The 26953-nt window shown below is 39.3% G+C and overlaps 1 protein-coding gene across 7 annotated transcripts in view; it reads left to right on the top strand.

Annotated features, from left to right (window-relative positions):
* Positions 1-26953, top strand: part of si:dkey-237h12.3 (teneurin-3) — a 266708-nt gene that overhangs the window by 43128 nt on the left and 196627 nt on the right. For all 7 annotated transcript variants that reach the window (XM_053878277.1, XM_053878279.1, XM_053878278.1 and 4 more), the window contains exon 3: positions 4475-4750. In XM_053878277.1, coding sequence (XP_053734252.1) covers positions 4475-4750 — 276 coding nt within the window. The remainder of the gene's footprint in view (positions 1-4474; positions 4751-26953) is intronic.

The raw sequence follows: 26953 nt of genomic DNA on the forward strand, positions 1-26953 counted from the left end.
CCTTGAAGCAATGCCCTTGTTAGAGGGCGCAGCATGTTGGAGTGGAAAAATAAGTAAAATAAAGGAGGTGTAGCCGCACTGCTGTATGGGAAGAATGATGTTCTGACTCTATTTACTGCACTTTCCAATATAGCGCATGTTATAGGTAATAATAGAAACGAAAAAAGACCGGCAGGCACAAAAATAAAAGGCAAAATAAAAACCAAACATAATGCCCAGACCAGTGACGCTGAAACGGACACGAAAACAGAGATTGGAATGGTTGGACCAGGTGGTGAGATACTGTCGTCTCTGATAATATAGTGGTAGGTGATTAGAGTTGAATATATAAATGCATTGCATGACAAGCGCTCTCTTTTCATCCCACACGTTTCCATAAATGAAAAGCAAAACATTATCTCCCGCTGGTTTATAAAGCGATTTACCTTTGTAGATGATAAATATGGGCTGTTCACTAGCAATATCGAAGCCACTCAGCTGACATGAGTCAGTGTGACTCAGTTAAGGAGCAGCTCATTCTAGAAACTCTGTTATCTGATGGTGCTTTTTAGTAGATACAGAACAGCTGAACCTTTCGGTGACGACTTCACTGGACCTTATGTGATACTTAGGGCGTATTTAGCAGCATTAATAGTTAATTCCTGCTTTAATGTCTAAACTTTACCATGAAGTGTTCTGAGAATTGCCTGCACTGTACGTTAATTATGACGTGTAAGCTTGTGTAACTAAAACACTTTGTCAACCGTGACTCTGCGTATTAGCCAACAAGGAGGTTAGTGGACGATAAAAACAAGTTGACTATGTATATATGTAGAATTGTACTACAGGGAATACAGGAACTAAGACATGCAGCTTTAATGACATGAGCCAAAGTTTTCATGCTGGTTTTTTTTGTTCGTTTTTGTTTCTGCGGTGTGCCTCAAAGCAGGGCTGGGAGATTATGGCAAAAGTAAAAATCACGATTAACTAAACCTGAATTAATCTTGGTTATGGTTAGGGCACGATTGTCTCAAGCAGAGTGTGGCTAACCGCAGTTAGCATCTATGGAGACCCAACAATGACTCCTTGGTATACATTTGTCTCAAGTTCTTGTTTGATTCAGGTTGAAAAAAGGTTTGTCACAAATGTTAAACCTGTGTTTTGGTTGGCTGCTCTGTGGTTTCTGAGCTCATCTGCAATTCTTTCTAGAGACGTTATGAAGGTGGACGAGGTAAAGGGCTTTGAGTAAACCTGGTCAAGAATGAATGAGAAGAAGAGGAAAATTGAAGTAACCGACATTGACGTTTTAATGGGGTTTGAATCTCGAAACGTTTGTCTTTCTGGTTTCTCGCTTAGCCTTATGCCTAAGTGTATGTTAATAAGTACGTACACAAGAGAGTATGGAGTGAAATTAAAACCAGAATAGTATTAATATTTAATTCCATTGATATTATAGTGAGCAAACCACCACATTCTCACTCAGTTCAACCACATGATTAGATTTCCGTAGTGTTTCCTGACAAAGATGGAAGGTGGAGTTTAGCTATGGCGATGGCACTCTTTCCCTCAGGATATTGAATTTCATGTCACTTGGTATATATAGCAGCTATAATCCTCATATGCTTCACTCATGCTGAGTGCTTGTTGCCACCATGTGTGAAGCGCTTGGCCACCTGAGGTGCTATACTGTATATAACATCTATTGTGAAATTGCAAAGACACCGCTGCGTGTCTTAACCCCAACCCCTCCTTTGAACATGGGGAGAACACTTGGGTCGATGTGGAAAACAATGTGTTGAAGCTGCACAGGATCATTTAGTTAATATTGTGCACATTTTTGAATCTGTTATTATATATCATCAATGCAGTTGCCCTTAGAACTGGAACTGGCTAATTCAGAATTAGCCAGTGACGCGCCCAAACACTTCTCCGGCGGGAGAGATACTGTGACAGGAGTCAACCTCTCCGACGCTTCTGCAGTTAAAATCAAGCCATCCGCGGCTAAATTTTGAGTGCACGCACAGATGGAGCATTGCGATGTTGCGCGTGCTGCTGTGGAAGATTTCAAAGGACCTGCTGCCCTCGCGGAGTGCACATGACATGGCACGCACACCGACGTTTCAGAAGCAACTCGCGTAAGTGCTCAGCAACCTCTGTGGCTGCTGGTGCCAAGAAGCACCCACTCGGCGCCTGTTGTAACAACGAACCTTCGTGGATGAAACGACCCGAAGACCACCACTCAAAATACATGAAAAAATATATTTTGCAGATTAATTTCCCTATTCATGTAAATGATTCTGTTGGACTCCTGAAATAATGAACTTTTTCATTTTAAGTCAAATGTCATTGACATTTTACGGTAATTCATCTGTTGTCTGACCAAACTTTTTTTTGTCCAAAATTATTGTTATTGTTATTATTTAAGTTAAATGTGAGTTAAGAGTCCTTTTACTGTGTAGTTACTAGTTAAAAATAGTGTTTAACTTAAATATCTGAATATTTTGCTAACCAGAAGTTTATCATATATCATGGATCAGGTTGGCATCTATGACATTACTGCGCCTGGACACATTTTACTGCCTAGGTTTAATGTTAATTTGGTCCGTGGTTCACAGGTTTTATTGTTTGAGCATCATTTTGTGGTCATTTTTATGCGTCCCCGTGATTGAACCTGCAGTAAAACTGGTCTGGAACCCGCAGCTTTAAATTGTGCTCGAGTGAAATTAGCGGCCGGTTGAGTGTATCTGCGAGAACTCCTAGCGAATTTAGATGTGTTGTGTTCATCTGTTCCACCTGCGATTTTTCAGTCCTGGTGTTCTGAAGTGCTGTTGGAGCAGCTCCTATCTAATGCTTCACACTGGCTGTCAAGGTGTGTGAAGTTGGCTTCATGGACCAAAACCTCTGAATCTGCTGGTTAAAATTTCATTTCACAACCTTGGTTAGTCAGCCCCGACGTGTTGCACTGCACATGCTTCTTCTTCGACGTCGCTCAAATGCAGTGCTCTTCTTCAAATCACGAGACTAGTGCAGCAATGATCTGTGATCATCTATAACTTCCACATATGTCTTCGCACGCAGAGCAATGCACAGGCTGGCGCCACGATATCAACATTTCAACTCTGTAATAGAATTTCTACGATGGCATTTTGTTGTTTATTGGCACGTTGCCTTTGTCTTTTTTAATGAACTCATTTAATGAGCTTTTATGTTTGTGTGTTTGAAGGCTCGGCGGGCGATTATTTTGAGAGAACACCAGGGCCTCCAGTAATTCCAGATTAAGGCGAAGAAGCAAATACATGTTAATGATTTATCACAAGCTGTTCCAAAATAAATGGGTGGCGGATAAAAAGGCTTTTTAAAAAATGCATTTTAAACTCAATTTTATTCGGATCTGAAGCGATAAGGGATAAAATCTTTGAAATGGAATGAAAATTAATCCAATTTAATTATGCGTGTCTTTTCATGAGCTACTATCTTCTTTGCAAACAAAGGAAAATAAAAGTGCGAGATGCAACCGCTCAAGTGAAGATATCCTTCCATCTATTCTTTTGTTCTTAAGCTGTGATTCACATTTCCCCCATTTTCGACTCAAATGTTTCTATAAAGCAGGTAATTTCATTTTCTTTCAGATGACATCCAAAAAGACATATTGAAATATTATAAAAACAAGAATATAGCAAAGTCCCTTTCCTTTAAGAATTATTTGTCCAAAATGTATTCCTCATTTTTATATCTTTATTTATCACATTTATCTTGTTGACTATTTCCCTTTATTTTTCGTCTATATTACATTTTTCAATATTAATAAAAAATACAATTATTTTAATCAACTGTGAGTTGTACATTTTGTACAGGTTGAATATTTCTTCATCATATTTTTGGATTAATTGAACAGAATTCTATTGGTGTAACTGAAACGTATAATGATATAAACATGAAGTTAAAGTTGAATAATGTTGCACATCATTTTCTATCACGTTTCTTTATACTTGAGTGTAATTATTTTTCTGCATTTCCCTCCTCAATATTTTCATCCTTTTCTTAGCATATATTTAAAACAAATGTGATTGTTCACTAGTGGATGGATGCAGCTGCACTACAGAAGAAAATACTTTTCTGGTGTAGGAAACTGTATTTTTTAAATACAAACAGATAAATACAATAAAATAAAAATAAAGAAAGAATGCAAATGTCTGTCCATTAAAGGCTAAATTAGCAGGCGATGTGGAGTGAGCGTTCACTCTCACAGCCCAGGTTAAGTAGATTTCAAAATCTCCAAAGGAATCTCTTTATTGATTAAAAAAAACAGCATGGGGTTCAGGGTAAGGTGATTTGGTGGATCTCCGTGGGTTTAGGAGTTTAAACAGCTTGGGCGGACATTGTTAAGGCGTCACCCTTCACCGCCTCCTCCTCTGTATTTTCAAGTGGTGTCTCTCCTGCTCATGAACCGCGTTGTCGCTCGCTTTGCTGACTTTACCGCTCATGTCGTCCACAGGCCAGACCTTCTCACTGAGGCAGCTGGGCTTCTGCGAGCCCTCAGTGCGCAGAGGCTTGGCGCTCTGCCCTGAGACCGGCCTGTCCCACCCTCTCAGCAGCTTCTCCAGAGGACAAGTCGCCTCCGAAAACCATGAGCCTGCATCACCGGAACATACCATGACTCTCTGGGGCAAGGGGCCCAAGTCTGGGCAGAACTCCTGCCTGTCCAGCCGCTCCAACTCTGCCCTCACGCTCACCGACACGGAAATGGACAATAAATCGGACAATGAGATGGGTGAGTAGGTTTTTCCTTGATCCAGTTCATATTTGTTGCCGGCGTCCCGAAGCAGAAAAGAAAAGCAGCGGTTGGTTGGATTATGGTGCCGGCGAGGCCCCTCCGATTGGCGGAGAGGAGGGCGCGCGTGATTGGTGGGGAGCCGCTTTTCTTTGGATCAAAGCGGCAAGTCTTTGCCTCGTCCTCCAAAAAGAATCAGGCTTCCAATAGAGCAGTGGCGAGTCACCTGGTCTTTCTCGGCAGGAAGCAGAGGAGTTTGATAAAGTTTCCCCACGGGCTGGTGCATAATCACAGATAGCTTTGTGTGGCTCAGCTCAGATTGTGCTCCCAAACACCGCAGTGGCTCACTGGCTTTGCACAATGCTTGATTAAATGGGTGCAACGGTTTGAAGTGCAAATTTGATCACGCAGGAAACCTGAGACGGAGGATCGAGGGTTTTCTGTTTGAAGAGGGCAAATCTTTGTTGTGTCAATTGGAAATCTGCAGCCGTGTTTCATGTCGCCTTTTTGTTGTGGAGGTTTTGATTCTGCTGTCGGTCCAGTGTGGAGTGGAATCCTATGAAGATGGAGGCGGTATCATCAGGAAAGTCATACAGTATGTGTGTACAAGTACTGTGCATGTACTTCTACACCTCGGCTTAACCTGCTTTGACCTTAGTCAGTTATTTCTATTATTGCTTGATGCTTTTTTTCTGCATATATATATATATATATATATATATATATATATATATCTTTATATATATATAAAGAGAGAGAGAGAGAGAAAACGTATTCATTATTTAATTAAAAAATATCAAATGTTAAATTTAAATGTCCTATTGTAATCCTTCAAAAATAAATAAATAAAATAAAATAATAATATTTTACATATTATCAGTCATTCTTTTTTTTTTTGTTTTTAGCCTATAGCATGTAATGTTTTTACCTCTTAGCAATTTTAAATTCATATTTTGATCCATGGAATTTGAACCTTATTATGGTTTCAAATGTGCTTTCTACCTCTTGAAATACAAGTTCGCTCAGTTGGCAGGTTTTCTCTTTCCCGTCATGTGGTGGGGTCGTGGTTGTGCTCGCTCTGACTCAGCTTCCAGCTAATTCCATTCCGCAGCTCCAGATGTCATTGAATTTTACACACATTTATTCCCCCCAAATTCGAAGGCCATTACGCTCACTTCCACTGCCTTATTTAACAAAAGGTTCTTAAAATCTTTCCCGTGCGAAGCCAAAAACCCGGGAAAGTGCCCGTCATTTGTCAGCACCGTTGCTGCATGTGTGACCTAAAGCTGTAATTATTACTAAGGAAAGTGATGATCTGAAAGAGGAGCTGGCAGACTGAATAATTAGACGTGGTCTCACTTCCTGGTTGGGAGAATTTATCAGGACAAACACAAAAAGTGTGATCATCTGCACTTTGACATTTTGTGACAAGTCATTTCCTCAATGGTGGGATTCATCGCAGGCCGCCGACTGAAGCAAGTCTTTCAGCTTGTGTTTTCCACCCGAACCCATGCGTTTGTTCCTGGTCGGGCTCATAACACGGTATATATTTATGAGATGATAAAAAGTCAGCGAGGTGCAGGTAAACATCCCCCTCACCTCCTTAGCACTGGACCACGCGTCGCTGTAGACATGCCCAGCCACACAGCTTATTAATACTTAAACATCCACTGTTCAATAAGTCCTCGTGTCGCTTCGATCCCACCGCCATGGCTTCATGGCAACATGCACAAACACAAAAACATGCGCACGCCTGCTGCTAGCCTTTGGCGGGTCTTTTCCTGGACCTGTGATTAGCCCTGGCTGGAGCAGCGTCCCACTGAGTCATTCTCTCTTCACCCCTCATTCAAAGAGTGACGTGTGGGGGTGAACAATTTATGCAATCCATCATTATTTTCTGTCTCATAATTATATTGTTACTTATTTTTAAGTGTTAAACATGAGCCGCTACTTTGAGTTCCACCCTTCCTCCTGGGGTAAACCATCTTTAGAGTCAGAGTTCATAAAAAACACCAATATATCCTGCATTGGATTTCATTCTGTCCTATCATTCCCATTATATTTTCATTTAATATAATTTGACTCTCTAACGCACTTTAAATGACTCTGATTTTAAATTTACTTGCTCGTGCCCCATTATTGGTTGCGAGGTAGGTGAGATTGGTCTTCATATTTTTTTATGAAATATCAAAGAGTACTGCAGTTTCTTGTGTTGCCTTCATGTCGTGCTGCTGCTGGAGCTATAGTGTAAGTTTAGCCTGGTCTGAGTGAGTCATATTTACTTTGTATTGCTGACCTTACCAGGACTGGCAACCGAACCCAAGCATCAAAGATCCACCACCTGTATATGACAATAAACACAATGCTCAATTTGCCTTTTTGTTGATACAGCCATGCATCGTGATACGCTGCTGTCATTTCAATATTTCATCTCTTAATGCCGTCTGAAAATATGAATCTTCCAGTTGATTTGGAAGTTACATTTTTGTGCTGTCAGTAATTAAAAGCACTATGTTTCCTCCGGGTTTCAATGACATTGTGAGCAGCACTGCAAGTTGAGATGCTTTCAGTACGTTCAAAATAATTAATATATAATTAATAATTTCTATGCCACATCAGTTTCACTTGAAGTGACTAACATCATGCACTTTATTAAGCTCAGCTGTATCTTGGAAAAAAAAGTGGAAAAGTAATAGGTTTGACTTAATTTTCAGTTTTGAGATTAAAAAAAAACCTAAATGGTGTAGAATATTATTAGTATTGTGATATTGTGATGTGTCATGACACAAATATCACAATGCATATGGCATCATGAGCCTCACCCCTATAACATACACTTCCACTGCAATAGTGAAATGAACGGAAGGAAGACAGAGGATCAGGTTCTGGAACTGTTTCATTAAAACTATCTTTCATTAAAATATTGTTACGGTGCAAGCAGTTGTGGAAGTTGAGTCCAAAATAATCAGTTTATGAAAAAAAATATTTGGATCTATTGACGGACGTGATGCAACTTGGAGATATTCTGACTCCTTAGGCAACACGGTGAATTCAGCAGCGTTTGGAATATGACTGTTGTTCTGCTTCCAATGACTTCCTCTCCACAGACCTGCTGCTTCAGGTCAGTGAAGCAGCAGGTCTGTACATGTGCTCATTGAAAGCGCTCTATATAATTGACCTAAATTCTCTTGCAGTTTCTGCGCCAAATTTTAGCCTGTGATTTGACTCTTTGGACCCGAATCTGATTCCTGGGCCTTTCACAGCAATGATCAAATACCAATTAAACGCTCAACGTCTCATTGTGTCCTCCTGGAAGACTCATTACTTCCTCACGGGAGGTCAGCGCAGTTTGACGTCTGCAAATGTCGCTTTTCTTTTTACGTGGACTTTAATTTCATCAAATAAAGGGAAAAAAAATACATTCAGGATTCTATTAAATTTGCGGAACTGACTAGAGCTGCTGTTTGACTATAAACTCTCATTTCCTCCCACCGCTGACAGTAACAAAATTAATATTATTGAATTAAATATTCAATTATTTCAATAATCTGCTCTTTAAACTTCTAAAATGTGCAAGCAAAAAAAAACATTGAGTAGTCTGTCGCATTTTTAAGTTTGTAATAAAAAAATATTTGGCAAAAGGCAGTACAATTACACAGAAAAAATAAAGTAATAACATAATTTAAAGAATAATATTCTGCAGATTGCCGCCGTGTTTTGTTTGTTCGGGAACGCCATTTGAACGCAGAGGTGTTCCCAGCATGCTGCAATGGAGAAACGCACTGGAGGCCAGCAGCTGCTCAATAATGAGCTTTACATGTAGACATGTACACATGACATTAAATGATAGGCTGATGAGGCCTCATGAAACAGTTTCCTACTTGTCGAAGCTCAGCAGGTGGCGCTCTTGGTTTAAAAATGATGTAAGGTTTCATTGTTCAAAGCTGTGTCCTCTAGTAGGATCTGAAAATGTGGACACTGTTTCATGAAGCTTCGACAACCTATCACAAATTATCACTAAAATTATAAACAAAGAAATATAATACACATCAATACCAGCGTGATGAATGTTACTTTCATTGTTTTATTGAACAATGATTGATTTCCTATTTTATCAATACTACCAACAATCTTCATGTATTATCTACTTTCTGATCCAGCTAGCTGTTTTTAGCATAACAATAACACAAGTTGCTTTGTCAGTGATGTAATATTTTATTATTTATTTGTAAGAAAATTCTCATTCTTTTGAAATCTTTTGAATTCCTCTCACACAACTGACATGAGAAGTGTTCGACTTCAACAACAAAACTCGGTTCTGTTCACTACCAGAAGCCTGGACTGGCTAACTATTTCAGGATCCTAATTCAATTTTATGATCTGGCTTCTGTGTCGGGGGGGCGACTCTTCCACCTCTATAGATCCTGTTCCCTTCTTTTTTTTTTGTGCAGAAGCTTTGCACTTTTGACTTTCATTATTTAATGAAGCCGCTCCGAGAAATGACCCATCCAAAGGTTTCCATCAACTGAATATGCATGTGAAAGTTCCGACAAGGGGCCGTTCAGCCCCACTTACTCATAAATGAACTCAATATTTCATTGTAATTCGCTCTGTCCTACAGTGTGTTTGACACAGACAAGTGCCGGAGCCTGGGCGCCGTCACACAGCAACGCAAATGTTACACCGCGTGTGCGAGAAGAGAAAGATCAGCCTTTTAAAGATGACACATTTCTACTACTCACTTTCTTCTTTTCTCATTGTCTTCATGTTGATGTAACTCAAAGAAAGCGTGTCTGTTCACTTCAACTTAATATATGAGTCTGAGACAAAGAAGTTAACACGAGAGCATAACTTTATTAGAATGTCTAACACGAAGAAGATCTGAGAAGAAAGGAGATGGAGGCGGGAGCAACGGCACAATACACTTCACAAGAGGAGAGCTGTGGTGCACAGCTTGATCACTCAGGTGAGAGGAAACTTTCACAAACACAATGCTGTTGCATGATAGTGACTGATCTTTATCCAAGAGGGCTTACTGCTAGCGCATGGCGCCTTTGATCTTGATGACATTGCGCTCAAAGTGTATTGTAAGATAATGAGGTCAAACTACAGATCTGTACTCCAAACTTTCGGTTGGAGAGACATGTACCACCATTAGGATTGCGAATTAAGTACAGTGCAACTTGATTCCCTGTAATAACTCAGGCATATCTGATGTTGAATGATCTGCCAGATATAATGCTTTTTTTGAAAGAAAAAAAAAGTGAATTAAACATGTGTCAAATTGGGGGCTTGGGTTGAAGGAAACATTCCCACATGGCCCTTGAAATATGGACTCCTCCAGTATTTGACATGAAAATGGGGCGTCCTCTATTGATAGCGATTTGTTTCTGCATTTGGATGTGTCCTTAACGCATCTGCTCTCTCTCGATAGTCTGTATTTCTGAATCTGCCTGCATTAATTCAATTTAATTCTTTCTTTATTCTTATTATTTTAATTACATTTGTGTAACTTTAATAATTTATTTTATTTTGCACTGAGTTGAAAATTTGAAGTCGAAAAGAATTTGGTTGTCTAAATACCGAACCATACCGAATGTACGTTTTTTTTTTTTTTTTTTTTTTTTTTTTTTTACATTTTTTTTCTTTTAACACATTAATATACATGTTAAAGGAAGTTGTTGTTTACATCATAGTGCTTTTTTATATGCGTTTCACACTTGTTTCCAGATAAAGAAAATAATAAGAAAAAAAACAACACAAATATTCTGTTGTAAAATAGGCTCATAATATAAACAGAAGGCTCTGTATAGTTTGGTTGGACAGTCATTGCAAGCTGCAATTCTATTCTCACTCTCCAACACCGAAAAGTTCAACACTGTATGCAGACTGTGGATCACACTGTGCACTGAAGCGTTGTCGTGATGATACAGGACATAGTCAACAAAGAAATGATCAAATAAAGAGGAAACGTGTGATACATGGGTCAGAAAGTCAAAATCATTTCAACTTGAGTTGAACCACTCTTGTTGGGTCACCAGCCGACTGCTTTAGTGAGCCGGGGAATCGGTGCTGTCACTGCTGAAGTGGACGCTTGTGTTGGCAGAATTTTGTCCTTTTATTGAATTGATCTCTATAAAAACTCTATCTTTTAAGCATGAGAGTTAAATCTCACTCCAACTTGAGTGACAGTTGAACTTGAGTTCTGCGAGCTGTGGCTTTGTTCGATTCCACCACCATAGTCACATCCACTTCTGTGTTATGTGTTGTGTTTCTGCTTGTTTTGATGACCTTAGGTACCTATACACTGAGGTAGAACTTATTGTTTATATACATGATTCATGGTATATTTTCTTGTTTCGGTGCGCTATGATGGTTTACATGGCTCTTATATGACCTGAAGGCTTTTAGCATGTGATTCAGCATCTACTGTAATAAAGCCGTTTTATGATAGAATACATCATGAATGGACGTGAAGATTATGTTTTTGTTCTCTCCAGATATATGGAATTTATTCATTTTACACACTGCATATGCTCATCACCCTGTGATGTTCTCTGGTTACTCTGTCCTGGATTGGTGGGAAAACCTCGGTCCAAACAACATGTTTATCTTTAATATGAGTGAAAAACATCGGCTTCAAGTTGCGGCATTCACATCGCAGTGATTTATTAACCTGCACAGATATGAACTTCTTTTATTGAGAAAGTAAAAATAGTCATCTATAAAGTGGCGGTATTGATTGTGCACTGAAGATAATCCCAGGACACTGATAGAATTACTCGAAAACACAATTGATTGATTAAAGCAGCCATTTTATTGGCTCCCCCGTTGTAGAAATGGTCGACTGGCTGGTGGGCGATATGTCAGAAAGTGATTTAAAGATTGTGGCTCTACCGGAATCCGTCGCATTTATTTTAAGCGTTTCATGCGGCTGTGACAAGCTGGATGATGTACATTTCAAACAAGTGTTTGGCTCTACTTTATTCCAGCGCAGGGTGTACTCTTGCCCTCTGTGGGAGATGTGTTATACATCCCGTCATGGTTAAGCACACATACGCTTGCATACGTACGTGTGTTTTGCTCGCTGTCCCATGTTACTTTGCGGTGTGTCACATTCAGCGTCTTTAGCACGTCTGTGGGGAGTTCACTCTGTCATAAGTGACGCTGTGCTCGCAAAAGAAGTGTTTGCTCTTGACAGTTGAGTTGTTGCATAAACATTACTCTGTCATTTCAGTTCTGGTACTAGTAGTTTCTCTAAAACTGCAGTTTGATGTCAAAGCATATGCAAAGACCTTTTTTTCCAGTCGATATGTTGAATATGCTGGACATGTGTTTTTATGCTTGTGTCTTTTAAGTGTGTATGTAAAGGACATTGTACATTCACTCTATAGAACTGAGGACTGGAGTAAACCAGGTTTTAGAATGTTTTTTTTTAATTTTCTGCCGACACATAAATATGTTTTTTTGTCAATTAAATTTGTGACACAATATCACATGAATAAAGAAAATAATAATAATAATAGTGTGAAACAGATCGCTAAACAGAAGGGTCTTCTGCTTTTGATGGTTTGAAACTCAATCTTTATTCACAGGGAAAGGTACTGAGACAGTGCTTACCTCCCTCATATTACATGTCATCATAAAGACACAGCATGCAGTTAAATGAAAAGGCAATTTCCACAAAGTGGAGCATTGAAAAGCTGCTGCAATTGTAATAAATTGGAGGAATTTTTATGAATGTTTATGAATCCAAACGAGAGTGTAAATGAAACAGCTGTCGCAAAAACCATGCAGTAAATAGACGCCCAGCGTAGTACTGTAAATGACTGACTTAATCTGCACTTATAATTCCTTAAAAAACTCATTTTGGTCAGAAGTTTCCTATGGTTATTAAGTGACTGACATGTTGATGAATAAATCATTTCCAAACTTTGGTAAATATTCAAGGTGATAGCGTTAAAATCTGCATAATAAAAGCAGTTATTGTGGCATCTTTGTGAGGTCAAAATGCTTAAACTAGTATGTCCTTCCTTTGACAGAATGCAATTTGAATAATAAAAAGAAGGTACATGCGGCGTTTAAGCGGCAAAATCAGAAAGAAATATGCAGTTGCACCACAATTTCACCATCTGCGATCAATAATGTGTACGAGAGCGCTGTGTATAGAAGCTGAAAAACACATTTATAATCCTAGGAATTATAAACACTCTAAAATACACGACCTTGAACCAACTCTGTGGTACAGTAAATATTACATGAAGCACAAAATATAAACTCTGGAGGGCTCGGTGCTTTAAGGGTGATGTATTTTTAAAGCTTTAATTTCTATATTCTAATAGTTTAACTGCTGTTTTGTTGTGATAAATATTAGACTGTTTTGCCCTCTGTTTAACATATGGCTAGTTCAGAAAAAAATGTGTGTTTATTTCTTCCAGAATTAATGTTATCCTGCTCATAAAACTTGAACATCGGCAGAAAATAGCCACCCAGCACCGGGCACTTGAGTTGTTTTCCTAATAGTGTGTGAAAAAGCAGGCGCTAGCTGGAGAGGGAGTGCAGCTCCAGTATGGCGGTGCCTGATGACAGCTCTCTGCGACTATATCACACATGGGGTTTATTGTTGGCGGGGAGGGTGTTGACGCCTGCTGACCCTCGGTAAGGAGAGGGGGACTTCCTCTGAGATGCCTGTCAGCCTTTGTTAGAGCACAATCACTTCTCTCACCTTCTGTCCAGACTCATTTTCACCAGTGTGTCTTTTCCTTCTGATTTGGATGAAGAACGGATATTCACTATGTACTGGTCTTGTTTTTAGGGAAAAATCTTAGCATTATTTTTTATTTATTATTATAGTTTCATTATTATTTTTTCAATTTATTTCTTTTTTACAATGTTTTCCTTTGTTTTGATATTTACTTATTTTAAATATTTAGATTTTTGTATTTCATGGCTTCAAGGTCTGATATTTGGTTTGTTTTTTAATACAATTTTACACACGTGTTTTGCCTTTGCTTTGAGTTATTTTTCATGATATTCATCAGAATATTTTGTATTCAACAGTTGTAACTAGCACCTAACGGATTAAATCTTCTAATTTTGAACAAGGAAAATATTTTCTGTTGCAATATTCCCCACAGTCAGTCCTCCTGTTTTGGAGCTTCAATTCACAATGTTGAAATGGAAGGCTGTCGTTTTGCACTTCTGTTTTGGACTTCTACCATTGAATTAGCCAAAAAAGATATGAGTGGGTGCAAAACCTTCACATCTAGTGACCTGCGGCTCTCGAGTTTTGTGCAACAGACCTTGTGTTCCAATAAGAAAGAGCAAAGATTACCAGGAGACTAAAGAGGACCCGGATAGAGTAGTTCCGCTGGTTTTAGAAATACCTCACAAATTATTGTGAAAAGGGATATAAAAGGAGCTTAAAGGATTCGCACTTTCTCTCACTGAAAAACAGCGTAATTTTATAGAGAAAAAGTGAATAAAATATAAGCCTCGCTCCGTGTTAGCTTCTGTTTAATATTCAAAAGTTCATACATACACTATACATCATCACTTTACCCATATTATTATGGACATTAATGGAATCTCGTGGGCTTTATTTAATTCTGTTTATTAGAAGCTCAATATGTTGCTACTGTTGGGATGCTAAAGCTGGTTTCTGCGTTTTACCTTTGTGAATAGTCCACACAATGCAAAGATCAAATCCATCCCTGCCTGTGATTCTTTTGAATTCTAGTGTGACACGTTTTTGGGGCATCTGTAGCAGCAGCGAAAAACTACATAATGAGTTTGCTTCATGTTTACCCTCAAAAATGATATTTACCTCCGCCGAGGCGTCTGTTTGTCTGTTTAAAATGACTTGAATAGTTATGGTCGGTGTGAAGTGATTTCATTTTTGGAGAGATCTGGATCACCATCTGGATCCTGGACTTGTTTATTGGTGGAGGTTTGCACTCTCTTAATGCTTTTCTAGTTCTATTTAGCTATGAGGCCACGTACCTTTTTAACAAATTATTTAAAAAATGTAGAGGTTTACATTTGTCTGGAAAATGAAGTGAGGCCTTGCCTTTGTCTTATGTGCTATTCAGGAGGAGGTGCACCGAAAAATGATGTCCGGACACACTCCTGCTTTTTTTTTTTTTTTAAACTGCATCTTCCAAATTCATTGTGTGAGCGCAGCCACTAAAAGGTTAATTAAATCAGCGGAGGAGTCACAGAAAGTGTTCTGCCGCACAGCATACACCAAAGGCTTTTTAGGTGGGAGTATGAAAGCGTATCAGATACCTTCCAACATCTCTCCCCAGCGTGGTTGTGTTCGCCTGCTCACCACCTCACACACTGTCTCTGTCTCTCACGCGTTAAGATTATCGAAGATGAACAAAAATACAGCCTTTCTCACGCTCACACACAGATGCAGGACACACACCGATGAAGGTGACATCTGTCAAACTTCTCCCTCTGATCCTCTCCTTGTATCACCACGGTGGAATCGGCCTATTTATTGATCGTAGCAGCACAGAAACCCTCCCTCGCCACTTTCATAATTCAATATGGCACAAGTCACCCAGAATAAATATCACCGCCAATGTTTTTGTCGTTATTAGCTTGAAAAATGCGAGCTCTCTAAGCAGCCTTTTTATATTATTTGGAGATTGCTATGGAAGCGGAGAGGGAACATTTTCATCATTTGTTAATAAGAGCCGGGGAAGTGGCGGAACCGTGTCTTGTCATCACTTCCATTGTTGCTCGGGTCGACGTTGGGTAAGTGCTCAACACTTTAAGTGCTTGGGGTGACGGGGGACGGAGCGGCTTGTCATATCCGTCGATGTGCTTGTCATTTCTGGAAAGAAAAAAAAAAGGGCTGTTGTAGAGTTTGTGTTTTCAGACTTCCCTGTCCCCACTGAGAATTTTGGTGGAAAAAAAACAGTTAGTCGAAATATATAATCCATCAATATATTCATTACATGGCTTGCACTGCTCACCACGGATCTCAGGAGACGCTCAGTGAAGTCAAACTTTTCCATTGTATACTTTATAACTGTTGAATCATTCTTCTGATTTATTGTCCTCTCCCGAACCATTTATTATTATTATTATTATTATTATTATTATTATTATTATTATTATTATTATTATTATTATTTCAACCTGTCAACATCTATACAAGATATTTCACACAAACAATTTTGTGGCACACTGTCACTCTGCTTTATTTTTGGTAAATTGGTACATGAAAGCGATTGAGCGATTGATTTTTTTATGTTATTGTCCTACATTTATGGTTGCCATGAAATAGATTTTTTTTAGCATTTAAAATGTCATTGATATTGCTGAAATTTAAATTGAAATGGTCTCAATGGGACAGCAGGTGTCAAAAGTGAATAGTGAAATCCGCTCAGTTGGAACCAAATTCATGCCATTGAGGGCAAGAAGGCCTTGTGGTATGTGGTGAGTATATTGTTTGTTTATTTTATATTTAGTATTTTTATTTTTTGTGTTTTAAATCATAACTCACCAGTCGGTTTTCAGCCTGTGTATCTATAAAATAATTGAGGTTTACTGGAAACATTCTAGTAAACGGGGTTTTTTTTCAGTGACACAAAAACTGAGTAGAAACATGCATATCCCCAGAAAATCTTGTTGAAAGTGGGTCGCTATACTATTGTATTTCTAATAGTGCTTCAAACTAGTGCTATTTTTGTCAAATATTTTGGCTGCAATGAGCATTGTAACTCGTTATTAAAGAGTCTTTATACCATAATTACTGTTATCTACGTGCTTGGATGAGTAATCTCACTCAATGACGAAGGCGCTGATGTGTCGGAACCCAAAATGTTTGGAGCAAATGAAACTGTTTAAACGGGCCACTGGTCTGTGCAACTCAGAGGTCAGAAAGAGAAAATAGGAAGCACTGTCTAATATTTTTGAACTACTTTTCTTTTCCATCAATGTAATACATTTCATGCATGAGATGCCTTTTTATCTTCTGGCTGCGGTTTGTCAGCCTGCGGACTCATTCTTGTGAACACATTAACACAACAGCAACACACAGCGCAGAATTCTCCTCCTCACACCACTGCTACCCCCTGCTGAGTGGATGATCTGATTAGACTTTGGAGTGTCTTGCGGTATAAATTTGCATATTAATGAGAAGACTACAAGATTTCTCTTTGACCCAACATCTTGTTTTTCTTTAAACACATTAATTTTAATATATATATATGGTTAAGCAGCAGATGAAATATGTGTTTGCCTAAATTAGGGGCGACTTGAATTCAAACTCATTCAACTCTTTCTTTTTTTTTTTCTCCATCAGAGAGAGGAATTTATTATGACTAATAGAAGATAAAATATATATGAAATAAAACCTTACAGACACTTTGATACTCCAACATATCATGAATATACATTATATCTTTGCTATCAGTATTCTATGACATATTTACTGTGGTGCCATCTGATATAAGATCAATGCACTAGTGTCCAATAATAATAATAATAATATTAATAATAATGATAATAATATTAATGTAAATATTATTAATAATAACAACAACTATATATATATATATATATATATATATATATATATATATATATATATATATATATATATATATATATATATATAGTGCTTGACAAATCATTGTGCAGATGCCTTGACTCCAAATAAATTAGACTTGTTGGATCAAACTGATAAGACAACTGGAGTAGATAAAATAGTTCATATAGTATAGTTTATGCCATTCCCAACTGTGACCTTGAGTGTAATGTAATGTCTGTGCTTGTATTTGTAAGCATTTCAAGTGACATAGTATCTGAACTGAAGTCTAGGTGTCTAATATATGAGTGGAATTTCCAACATTCATATGACTATGTTTCAGCAAAAAAACGTTTGGCTTTCCATCCAGAAGGCGCCTTCCTCTTGTGAGCGTTCACTTAACCCTGAACTCCACTGGATGCCAGTTCAACTTCGGTCACAGATATACACACCCATCCACACTGGGTTGAAAAGCCATAGTTTCATGGGTCATTTCTCTGCACACAAGTCTGTTGCTTCAAGCTGGGTTAGCAGGACTGACCACAGGCCCCTCCGCTCACCACGTGCGCACCTTTTAAAGGCTATGAGGGCAGATGCCTTTCATCGAACCAGAGGCTCTCATAATGTTATTTTTCTCCTGTTGAAAACAAGTCTTTTTCTTATTTCTTTTGATCGCCTTCAGAGTCAGAGGTGTATGAAGTTCTTGTTTCGCGTGACCAGCAGTGGCGAGAAGAATTGAATCTAACCTTCTTTTTAAAAAAACATTTAAAGCAGCAATTTATCCCTTTTCTAAAGCAGAAACTGGCAATTAAAAATCATGAAAGTCGGCAGCGAATACTTGCACTCACTTCATTCACTCGCTCTGATTCATCAACTTGGCTTGACCTTGGATTTTGCACCGAACAAAAGAAGTCCGAATATATTCCGATAATCTGCTGGAGATTCATCTGCACAGTAAAAAAGCTATTAACTTTGGCCAGCGTTTATTTTCCTCCACCGAATCAACATGTAAGTTTCACCCAGCTATTTTATTTATTTATTTATTTTTTTTTAGAGAGAGAGAATCTCTGCAGACAGAGTTTGCCCAGGTCTAATCACTTGGTGGGTGCTGGGATGCACAACATGTTATTACGATTAGGAATTACTGTGTGGTTGTCAATTACGTGGGCCAATATTTACCGGCCCCCAAGAGAAAATGGCTCATTTCATTTCATCACACGGACTAATTGAGTGATTGTGTTACTACGCAATACGGAAATAATCAGGAAGCTGTTTACTTCGTGATGACGATCAGTGGAAGGAATCGGGATTAGCGTTTTGGTCCACTTGTGCTGCTCATAATTACGTTCATGACCACTCTCGCCTTATTGTTCCGAGAGCCTCATTGTTTTACAGCCGCCGCCGCCGCCGCCGCAGAGATGCGACGATAACATAAAAAGAGACAAAGGCTTGTGTACAATGGACCAACATGGAGAACATTTGGGCTTTTCACTGGAGGTGACTGCCAACGCCGCCTCCAGGGATGGGTAGAAATAAATAAATAAATAAACCTGGGCGGTACTATTGACCAGGATTCTTTTGCATTCTGTTGGTTTGTAAACACAAACTTGTGTGAAATTCTTTCAACAAAATAGCATTGACTTAGAATGAGCTGTCACTCCGGAGCGCTCAAATACTACGTGTCTTTTAGGACATTAAGATAAAGTCGCCCATTCGCCTGCATGTGAAGCTAAGTGCGTTTCAATGTAACGTTGATAGAGCATCACTACTGTCAGATATATGTCACTTGGTATGTATAGCACCTTATGTGGCTCTCCACCTTAATGGTGGTGCCATAGAGTCTCTGGGCTTGAAGGCACTTTACATGATAAGTGGCCTAATGGCACGTATACAGAGCGAAAGGAGTGGCATCCCATTCATCCATGCGACCCGGAAGGCTGACTTCTGAAGACAAGGCAGGCAGATAGATAGATAGATAGATAGATAGATAGATAGATAGATAGATAGATAGATAGATAGATAGATAGACAGATAGACAGATAGATAGATAGATAGACAGGCAGACAGATAGACAGATAGATAGACAGATAGATAGATAGACAGATAGATAGACAGACAGACAGACCGACAGACAGACAGATAGATAGATAGATAGACAGACAGACAGACAGATAGATAGACAGGCAGATAGACAGACAGACAGACAGATCGATAGATAGATAGATAGATAGATAGATAGACAGGCAGACAGACAGACAGACAGACAGACAGACAGACAGACAGATAGATAGATAGATAGATAGATAGATAGATAGATAGATAGATAGATAGATAGATAGACAGGCAGATAGACAGACAGACAGACAGACAGACAGACAGATAGATTGGTGGATAGATAGACAGAGAGATCGATCGATAGATAGAAAGATAGCTGCGATGCTAACACCAACGTGGCTAAGACATCCATGTTGAATGAAGCTAAGCTGATAATTGTACTTAAACACCTTATTTCTTAAGAAGGCAATTAGCTTTTGGAGCTGAACGGCACCCTGCAGACAGTTTAAAGAGACATGTTAAACAGATGCAAAGGAGAGGCGAATAATTGGCAACTGAAGCTACGTCATTCAGTTGTGAAATTTGTGGAAAAAGCTGAAACTGGCGTTCCTGATCTAGTACATAATGCCGTAACTCAGTAGCTCAATTCTGACAACTTTCTAAAAACGATGCATTTTGAAACGTGTCTGTATCTGCCTTCTCTTTATTGTGAGTAAAACAAAACAAACAAAACCTACATATGTATTGTTGCTTATTCAGCAGTGATGTTTTTGAGTCCCGACAATAAAAACTGCGCGTGCTGATGTAAATAAAAGAAGAATGAGGCGAGCTAAAGTCAACTGAGGACGTTCTGAATAACTGTTGATTTCATTTGCGCCAAAATAGATTTTTTCTTCTCGACTGAAACACCGCTGGGCGTCTCGCCTGTCCTCCCCAGACTAACAGCAACACAACAATCCAATTGGTTTCATGTCTTGTTTCTTTTACGAGCTCCTCTCTCTCTCCCCCGTCTCGGGATTTTCGAATATTTCTTGTATTTATTGTCATGGTGCTTTGGTTTTGACCTTTGTGCTCCTCAGTGAAGTTGTGATTCTTTTGTGGGGCTCTCATCTGAATGCTGCTGTTGTTTGTCGTAGCACTCCTCCACATCACTTTGTGTCAAACTTGTTGGTAAATTGCGAGTTTAAAGTACTGGATAATGGGCTGAGGGCGGCGCACAGCTGAATTTATAGACATTTAAATGGCCAAAGTGAAGTAGCTGAGAGTAAATAACGGCTAATGATTGTTGGAGGCAGCTGTGATTTATTTCATTTTTCCCTTGCACAATTAAAAGCACATTTTAGCGACAAATTAAAGATCTGTTTCAATGGCTGCAGGAACGTGTTCCAGTCCTCTCCTCTCGCCAATGAATGTTTTATTAAAAGGTTTTGACTTCAGTGGAGTTTTCATCATGTGACTGTTGTATCCCAGTGTAACAATGGCAGGAATCAAAGCGCCTCATTTCTTTCTGGTCCATCAAACACTTGGATATTTTTCTGAAGACTGGAGATAGCGCCCGAGTGAATGGAGGAGAAGGAAAGTGACGCCGAATGAAAGAGGGTGATGGAGACAAAAAGAGAGCGGGGACTGAATGAGAGGGAAGAGTGGCAGGAAGAGAAGAAGCAGAAATGACAGGGAAAGAGTGGAAAAGAGTTGGTGAGAGGAGAAGTGATGAGGGGGAAGCAGGTTTCAGGAGAAATGAATGGAGAGCGGAAGGAAAATGGCGAGAAAAAGAGGGGAGAATGGAGAGGTATGGTGAAAAAACTGGCGAGAATAGACAGAGGAGAGACGATTAAAATAAAAAAAAGGTTGAGAAACTAAAAAAGGGCCAGGGTTTATGTCGTGAACACCACGATGATATGTGATATATTAAAAAGAAGTGGTAGAAGAAGATCATGGTGCAGGAAGCGGAGTGTCGCTCTCTCTCCCCCTCATTTCTTCTTCTGTACTGTACCTTCTCCCACTACTCATCTCACCCACTGTCTTTTGCCCTTTGTGGTCCCTCACTCTCTTTTCTCACTTGCCCTTTAACTTTCACACCCTCTCCCAATCCCTACGTCTCAGTACCTCTCCTACACGGTTCTTTCCACACAAAGCTATGAAATGGCGTCGACATTGAAATGCTTTCTGCTAATTCCATTACTCAAAACTGCAGCAGAAACACTGTAACAGTGCTTTTTTTTTTTTAGGCGCAACACATTTCTTTCTTTCTTTTAAATTTCAATATTAGTTGTTTTTTCACTAACAAAGTGGACAATGCTGACCAATGATGGATCACAATGACCGTCAGTATCTTAAAAAAGCTGGGAAACAATAATACTAAAGACTGATATTAAATTAAATGATGTAACTTGGATTAATACACACATTGTGGTACATACATTGTCTTGTCCGAAGCAAATTTCCAGGGAACTGTTGTCACTGTGTTTTCCACGCAACCATGACACGACTGAAAAAAAGAATAAGACAAGATAAAGGTAATCCTCTTTTGGGGGAATGATGAAATTCTGAATAGAACAAGGCTTTAAAATGGCGTGTAATACTCGTAATGATTCGCTGGTCTCCCCTGTGATTTAGTCCTCCACCAACTGTGACCTAATTCTATCTATTACAGAACAACAACAAGCTGTCCATAGGAATCTGGACATGAACGTCGCGCTGATATCCAACACCAGTGTTGGATGGGGACCATCTCCAAAATGAAATGACTGAAATAAATAAATAAATAAGATGCTAATACAAGTATTTTTCTCAGCCATAACCATGATCATCATCTGTTTTCAAGTTACAGTTTCATCACTGCAGTTAAAGTCGGCTTCTTAATACATTGGATATAACAGACGGCCCTTGGAGATCATAGCAACATTTTTAATCTGGAGAGCACAAACTGACAGATGTGAAAGGACAATTAATCCGACCTCGACAGATCCGGAAGGTCGAACGTGCACAGACCGTTTTCCATAAATAGCGACACACTCCTGTTTGTGTAATAACTGCAGGTCAGGCCGGGACAAAACACGATTTGAATTGACACTCACTTATTTGGCTTGGGTGACCTGCTGAGTTTTCGAGTCACCAGCTCAGAAAGAGACAATGTATAAAACAGTGTTACTGATAAGATGTCGGTTCGCGTGGAGCTCAAGGGTGAGGTGGAGACAGCAACACTTCCTATTCCTGCTCTTCACCGCGTGTCATTTCCATTTCTTTTTAGCAAGCGCACTGAAAAGAATCTCACATATGTTTATATTTGCATGAAATCTTGGCAGCGCTTCCCACCGGAGCTGCAGCATCAATCATCCCCGCCGAGCGGCCAGGTGATGAGATTTTCTAATATACAAACTCCCTTTCAGAAGAACATATCCAGTCGATGAAAGCAACATTAGATATTTTAGAGGAGAAAATGCTCCCCGGTAAAGGACATCCCTGTGACCCTCAGCCGCGTGTGACTGGAAGTTTTCGGTAGGGGATAAAGGTCAGCGATCGGGAGGAGACAACGGTGAGCTATTGTTATGATTGATCACGAGGCCAGGTCCTGGGAGGACGGGGCGTCACTTTCATTGTCAAACTCATTACACCGGAGAAGAAGAAACCCCCCCCATCGCAGCCCAACCCTGGCTGCCTTGTCCTTTCCGACTGCAGTCATGTGAAGAAGTGAAAGAGAAGTGTGAATATGCTGAACATACACACTCCTTCTGCCCTCATTTTCCCGTTCCCTAATGAAAACCAACAAGACAGAGCGGCACCGGTTGCAGCAGTAACCGCTCTCGTGCGCCTTTGTTGTAGCGCGTCATGTGTGGCTCTATGTAACAAATTAAACAGCTATTTTCACAACGACATTGGAATGTTTGTGGCACATTAAGGGCACGGTTTATTTTTGTTTTGTGAAGGTGTGAAAAAATAAAGCTGCAGTTGGCTCTCATATGAGAAATGTGTAAGAGCATAAGTTATACTGGCTCTCTTCGTTGCACAAGGTTGCTTTTCTTCGTCGCTTTTTCACTATAGTTTGAGTGTAACTACACATATAATCTCTTTGGTTTACTTTCTATATATGCCTGCATATTTATTGACTATTTAATTTTAGGATGCTTTTATGCTTTTTATGTTTTTACACACGATCTTCACCCTAAAACCTCCTCACCAGAAGTTGGTAAATCTGGGACACAACCTGGGGCCATCAAAGGACGACACTCTGCAAGCATGTTTCCTGGCTTCTTCCTCCGTACAGTGGTCCCAGATCTGTTTACAGAAGTGCCCTCTGAAGAATGCGTGAGTGTGTACAGCTCTTCAAAGTCCCTTGGACTTGGATAAGTTTCTTGCTTTTTTTTCCCGCCCACGACTTTGATGAACTACTTTGAATGGTTATAAAGGTGACTTCTATCATGTAAAACACCTCAAGTGAATGAAAAGTCAAATATAAATAAACAAGAGAGGGATACACAAGTGACCCTGGAAAAAGGTGAACATAACCAGTGGCCCCAACACAATACTGAACTGAAGTTGATCGCAGGATGTGCGCAGGAAATTCATCTTCATCTCCTTAGATGCCCCTGCAGCTCACAAAATCACGTTGATGTTTTCCGTTCATTGCGGCTAATGAAGCGTCGTGCATGTCGATATTACTGAAATTGTAAGTAGCGTGTCACCATGCAACGGTAATTACTGATGTATAGCAACTGACGCTTAGCAAAGGGACAAAAAAATAATGACAGCAGAAAAAAAATGTGATTTCTTGTTGCCGAAGGCAGCGCTCGCAAGAGGTTGCAATGTCTTCTAGTCCTGATTAAAAATGAATGGTATCAGAATACATAAAGCTCTCTGGCCCAGCGCCCGGAGCAAAGCATCCTGAAGCTGTGGTCACTTCAGAGGCAGAGCCAGGGCATTAGGTATCCGGCCGACGGGATGCTCAAGTAACAGCCGTTCTCTATTCAATTCATCTAATCACCAATGCAAACCTAAGCACTTTGCAGATATAGATTTTGGGGCCAACGATTGATATTGTAAACCATGTAAACTGATTCAAAGAAGAAATGTTCTGCAGCAGGAGGAATCTCTTGCATGTCCGATCCCGACTCTTTCATCTGCGAGTAGATCAAACCCAACACGACGTCAACAAGCCGTCCATGAAACACAATCCCCAATTCGCCAGACTGAATCGTATTTTCCTCGAAAATGCAATTTTTTTAAAAACACTCCGGTCCGGCTCCGGACTAAAACGGCGGTTCGCGTAATAACATTACTGACGGATCCATATGGTGCCGACACAATTAATCTGAGTTTACATCGGTCGCTTGTGATTTGGGGACGTGCGATTAGATTAAAGTCGACTCAATCTGTCACGATTTTTTATTTTTTTTTTCTCCATACAACAAAGCCCATTCCCAAAATTACACAATCAGCTTTTATTTTTCTCCGCTTGTCGTCTGGAGGTTTGGCAATAAAAGTTAATTAACTCATTTGCAAAGTTCCCCCACAATTCCCATAATGGTGGTGTTGAGATATTATGAATCAGAAGCCGAGTGACATCTACTGGTCCTCTTCACTTTCCTTAGATGGCGACGCCGGCCGGGCTAATCTCCCGCACCGAGTGCAGTTCATTTAACCAACGGCGACGGCTCAATGGAAGCCATACAATTGATAGCCAGCCGAACAGTTATTAAGGTGGCTAAACTGAAAACAACTGACTTTCCAAGGCAACTATGGGTTTGGGAAGTGGACTGAAATTGAAGTCCACGTCGACGAGGCAGACCGCAAAGAGCTCCTCTTTTAATCTGTTTAATGACTTCACTGCGATGTCCTTCAATGCCAACATCCTATTAAAAACAAAACATTAAGAGGTGTGTTTAAATGAGTCAATCAGCAGCCCTGGCTATCTGGGGAAATCGTTGGACGATGAATTAATGAAAGAAAAGACATTATTTATTGCAGCAGCATAAGGTAGGGGTGTGTGTGTGCGTGTGTAGGGTGGGGGTCGGTAGGTGGGTGGGTGGCTGGGTGTTGAGTGGGGTTTTTAAACATAAAAATTCTATTATATTTAATTCACTGCGCAAACATTAGGCTGAAATTAATTCTCTATTTTATTTACACTTTTTTCATTGACTACTGTTATTTATACCAAAAAAACAGATTTTATATATATATATATATATATATATATATATATATATATATATATATATATATACACTACTGTTATTTATTGCAAAAAATAACAGTAAAAATAACAAAAAAGATATTTTATAATTATATATACTTATACTTATACAAATATTATATTATATATATATATATTATACAAATATTTTCAAGACATTAAAAGAGTGTTAGTTTAAATAAAGTGATATAAAAACTTGAATATATCCACTATCGTGATTTGTTGTCCTATTGTCAAATTGATGCAAAATAAACAATATTTTGTTGTTTAAATGTCCATCAAATGGTCCATCATTTGATTCAGTAATATACCAAATTCATTCAAACTGAAAAATGTGGCTTCTTGTGGCAAATATTCTGATACGATTAAACTGTGATTTTTTTTTTTTATTAAATCCCACCCCTAATATATATATATATATATATATATATATATATATATATATATATATATATATATATATATATATATATATATATATATATATATATATATATATATATATATATATATATATATATATATATATATGCTCCTCACATAAGTCTCCTAGCTCTTCTGGCTCCGCTCCCTCAAGGCTCCATTATTCTCTGTTGTTTTTGGATGAAAGTTTCAGCTCATTTAAATTTTGTGTTAAACTATTTCTCAAACACCCGTGGGATCTTTAAAGCCCATCTGATAAACAGACGTAAACACTTTTAACTCACGTTCAGGATATACTTAATCTCACTAATCCTATGCCAATCATATTTTCGAATAATGCTGTCGCTTTTCATTTTAATCCCAGGGCAAAGCTGCATGTCAACATGGCGAAGTGCAGGTGGCATGGAAAAAAAAAAAGAAAAATAGAAAAGAAAAAAGCTGGCCGTGATGTTATTGAGCTGATAATCCCAGTTTGTAAGAGGTAATGAGCTGTTGAATTTCAACTTCCAACACTCTTTTGTTTGGGATTGTTTTGCCTCCGAGGTATTGATCCTGTTTAAAGGTTTCCAGGAGAGGTGATGTCCGGCTCTGCCAAGAGTAGAGGTCACTCAGATAAATTGGCCAGGTTGGCTTTTAGCAGCTCCAGGGTCAGAGCCCATTCATCTTATTAGTCGTGTGTATCCTTTTAGAGGCCGCGCTAGTCGGATTAGACGGTAGTGCAGCGGCGGGGCAATAGAAGACAGACCATTTGGCAAATAGGTTGGAGCAGTTTCCACCTATTGTCTTTTTGGACATCGCCCCGGAGGACCCGTCTGCGGAGTTCGAGCCTGCAGGTCTGAGGGCTCAGACAGTGGAAACTCTGTCCGAGGCTGTACAGAGTGGCTATCGCGGAGACAATACGGTGACATTTATCAGGCCCGGCTGTTGTCATGAGGCACCCCACTCTCTCTCAGGGATGAACACCCAATCCACAGCCTTCAACTGTTAATCT

The sequence above is a fragment of the Synchiropus splendidus genome, chromosome 11 (genome assembly GCF_027744825.2).
Source record: "Synchiropus splendidus isolate RoL2022-P1 chromosome 11, RoL_Sspl_1.0, whole genome shotgun sequence".
Lineage (NCBI taxonomy): Eukaryota > Metazoa > Chordata > Actinopteri > Syngnathiformes > Callionymidae > Synchiropus > Synchiropus splendidus.